The sequence below is a fragment of the Leptopilina heterotoma genome, unplaced genomic scaffold (assembly GCF_015476425.1).
Source record: "Leptopilina heterotoma isolate Lh14 unplaced genomic scaffold, ASM1547642v1 Lhet_228, whole genome shotgun sequence".
Classification (NCBI taxonomy): Eukaryota; Metazoa; Arthropoda; class Insecta; order Hymenoptera; family Figitidae; genus Leptopilina; species Leptopilina heterotoma.
In genome coordinates, this window is record NW_025110946.1 from 2,077,919 (window position 1) to 2,081,205 (window position 3,287).

The 3,287-nt window shown below is 30.7% G+C and overlaps 1 protein-coding gene across 1 annotated transcript; it reads left to right on the top strand.

The window, feature by feature from the left end:
* The first annotated feature begins 2,251 nt into the window (after window positions 1–2,251).
* LOC122502369 lies at window positions 2,252–3,076 on the top strand. The gene has a single exon (XM_043612389.1). The coding sequence runs from the start codon at window positions 2,252–2,254 to the stop codon at window positions 3,074–3,076; it is 825 nt and encodes a 274-aa protein (XP_043468324.1).
* The last annotated feature ends 211 nt before the right edge of the window (window positions 3,077–3,287 follow it).

Here is a 3,287-nt window from a genome sequence, read left to right on the forward strand (position 1 = left end):
TGAACTATTGCGGTAGTTGTGTCTCTTAAGAACGCCTGCTAACATAATAGAATTTTTATGCTTTTGTGTGTATCATTTGCTTATAATGATGCGCTAAATTAGTGTCGGAAACTGCAATTTTTATGAAAAAAAAGGCTGGTGGTGAAGGAGACTGTCTTTTTAAGTGCTTTGCAATGCATTTTAATGTGAGAAGTAGTTATACGGTTCGACAGAAAATAGTATCTTATGTCATCAATCACTGGGAAGAATATCGGGAAGAAGCATTACATAGTTTGGATATTATTAATTCATCGAAATATAAGTTTTACATGGGAAATCCAGGAGTTTATGGTTCTATATGTTAGAATGTCGTGCGGCTGCATATGTTTATAATATTAACGTTACTGTCATACGAAAAACTGAAAACGGTGAATACAACATTTTGCCTTTGAAGAAAATAGGTGCAACAGAAACAATATATTTGCTATTTACAGGACATCATCATCAAAATCATAAATATGGACACTTTACTGTTTTGATTCCTTGCAATGAAAATATTGTATATGTCGAAAACCAAATTCAGTCTGTAGATTATAATATTGCAAACGATCGTGAAATAAATATTGAATGTGAAATTAAGGGGAGACCCCACCTTAATTTTGACCCCTTGAAAATAAAATTATTAAACGAGGTAATATTTTTTTCCTGCATCTTTTTTAACCTGAAAACATATAAGATGTACAAAAATTTTTAATTTAAATTTTTGAAGAGGTTAGAATTTTTTTCTTTTGACCTATTACATATTATTGCAAATCCATGCGAGAAGTTGTTTAGAATGGTAAAATATGCATGGAAAAAAATTTTCGTTAAAAAATATTAAAAACTGTAAGAGAAGATCGATTTTTAATATACAAAACTTTAAATATTGCCGAAATTTCGAAAGCCTTAAATCTTTAATTTTTTTTCCAAATTGTGTATATTTACGTAATTTTATGCTATTATTCAAAAAACATTGTTAAAATTGAAATTTAGCTTATTTTCGTGGTAAAAACCATAAAAATCATAGTTAGAAGCTTTTATGGTATACTTTATATATACCGAAATAAATGCAAAAAGCCATGATTTTTATAGTTTTTACCATGAAAATGAGCTAATCGTCAATTTTAACTATTTTTTCTTCGACTCAGAGCATCAAATTGGACAAAAATAAAGGTTCAAGACTTCCGAAATTTCGGCAAAATTTAAAGATTTGAATATTAAAAATCGATCTTCTCTTACAAGTTTTAATATTTTTTAACGAAAATTTTTTTCCATACATATTTTACCATTCTAGACAACTTCTTGCATGGATTTGCAGTAATATGCAATAGGTCAAAAGAAAAAAATTCTAACCTCTTCAAAAATTAAAATTAAATTTTTTTGACCATCTTATAGGTTTTCAGGTTAAAAATGATGCAAGAAAAAAAATATTTTATCTCGTTTAATAATTTTATTTTAAAGGGGTTAAAATTAAGGTGGGGTCTCCCCTTAATGAAAATGATATCATTGAGTGTGAAATAAACCAATATGATGTGTTACAAGATCTTACCCCTTTGACTATGTTCGAGGATATGAATCTCGAAAATAATAACGAAAATTTTAATGAAATCGAAAATAATCGAAACATTTCTTTATCCGTAAGTTCGGATATGGATACCTGTGAAGACGAGTTGTATTTATTTGAAAAGTGTATTGAAAAGTGTGAAGAATATTTAAAAAATAATACTTGCAATAAGAGACATTACTTCTTAGAGCAAGAAAAAAAAATTATTATATGTGCAAGACAGTATTTTGAATATGAGAAAATAGTTGGACACGCTGATACATCTAAAGTCGTTCAGAGAGCAGCAGATTGTTTACAAATATCAACAAACAGTGTGAAACGTATTACAAGTGATTTTGTAAAACAAAAGGACTTAAAAATTCAGCATAAAAGTCCCGTGTGGAAGTTGAATCTGGGTGCTTGCCGTGCTATGTCCGGGGAGCCCAACTACAAGCTAGCCCCTGACCAGAAACCTAACTTTGTCATGGCTAACTCGGGCTATTTCGACCACATGGGGTGGAAGGCCTTCAATTGAATGCGATGAATTTCTTTATGGTATAATTAGAAGAAAAATTCACCAGTTTTTTATTAATCGTGAGTATCCAACCACTCAAGCTATATCAAGATCTACAACGAGATGTTTTAGATCTCCCTGATTTTAAATTAACAATTTTGAAAAAATGTATGAAAATGGTAAACTTTCCATATGAAAAATTGTGTAAAAAATCAGTTTGGATGGAGAGCACAAGAATAGCAGCACAACGAGATAAATATTTAATTACAATTAAACTACACCGTGATAATGGTTGTAATATATTTTATACTGATGAAACTTGGTGCGGCGTAAATCATAGTAGAAAATTCGGATGGATTGAAAATTTTGTTATTCAAGAGAATAATAATTTTGATTATTATGGAGATCATGTTCAACAAGTTTTTGGACAACGTAGTGGATTTTTTACACCTTCTGGAGCCGGGAAACGTGTTATAATTTTACACATTGGTGGAAAATTTGGTTTTGATGATGGTGGCTTAAAGTGTTTTGTCGGTAAAAAAGGCACAGCTGATTATCACGATGAGATGAATGCAAAACATAAGGAGTGGTTTCGATATGTATTGACTGTGCTTCCAAGTAAATCTGTTATTGTATTGGATCAAGCTCCTTATAATACAATGCTCGATCCGGAATTTCGGAATCCGACTAATCAGTGGTTAAAATCAAAAATAGTTGAGTGGCTAATTAAGCGCGAAGTAAATGTTCCTGAAATAGCACAAAGTTTAAATAAATTGTCAAAACAATCACTTCTTGAGATTGCAAGACCTTATCATTTTCCTAAACAATATTTACTTGAAAAAATTGTAAATGAAATTCGTAGCAGTGACGTTAAATTATTGTGGTTGCCTGTTGCCCATTGTGAATATAATCCTATAGAACTTATATGGGCTTATACAAAAAATTATGTTACAAAACATTTCACGTTAACGACGTTCAAAAATTATGTATTGAAGCAATGAATGAAGTTAGTCCAAGTTTATGGGAAAAGTGTGTGCGGCATGCAGAAAGTGAAGAAGAAAAGTCTCGAAAATCAGATACATTAATTGCCAACAACATTGAGTCAATAATTATAAATACTGCAGATAAGACCATTTCGGATCTAGCCAGGGTTGCACGGTTGCGCGCAACTCGAAGTTTTTTACGTATATTACGTAAAAAATCTAATATACA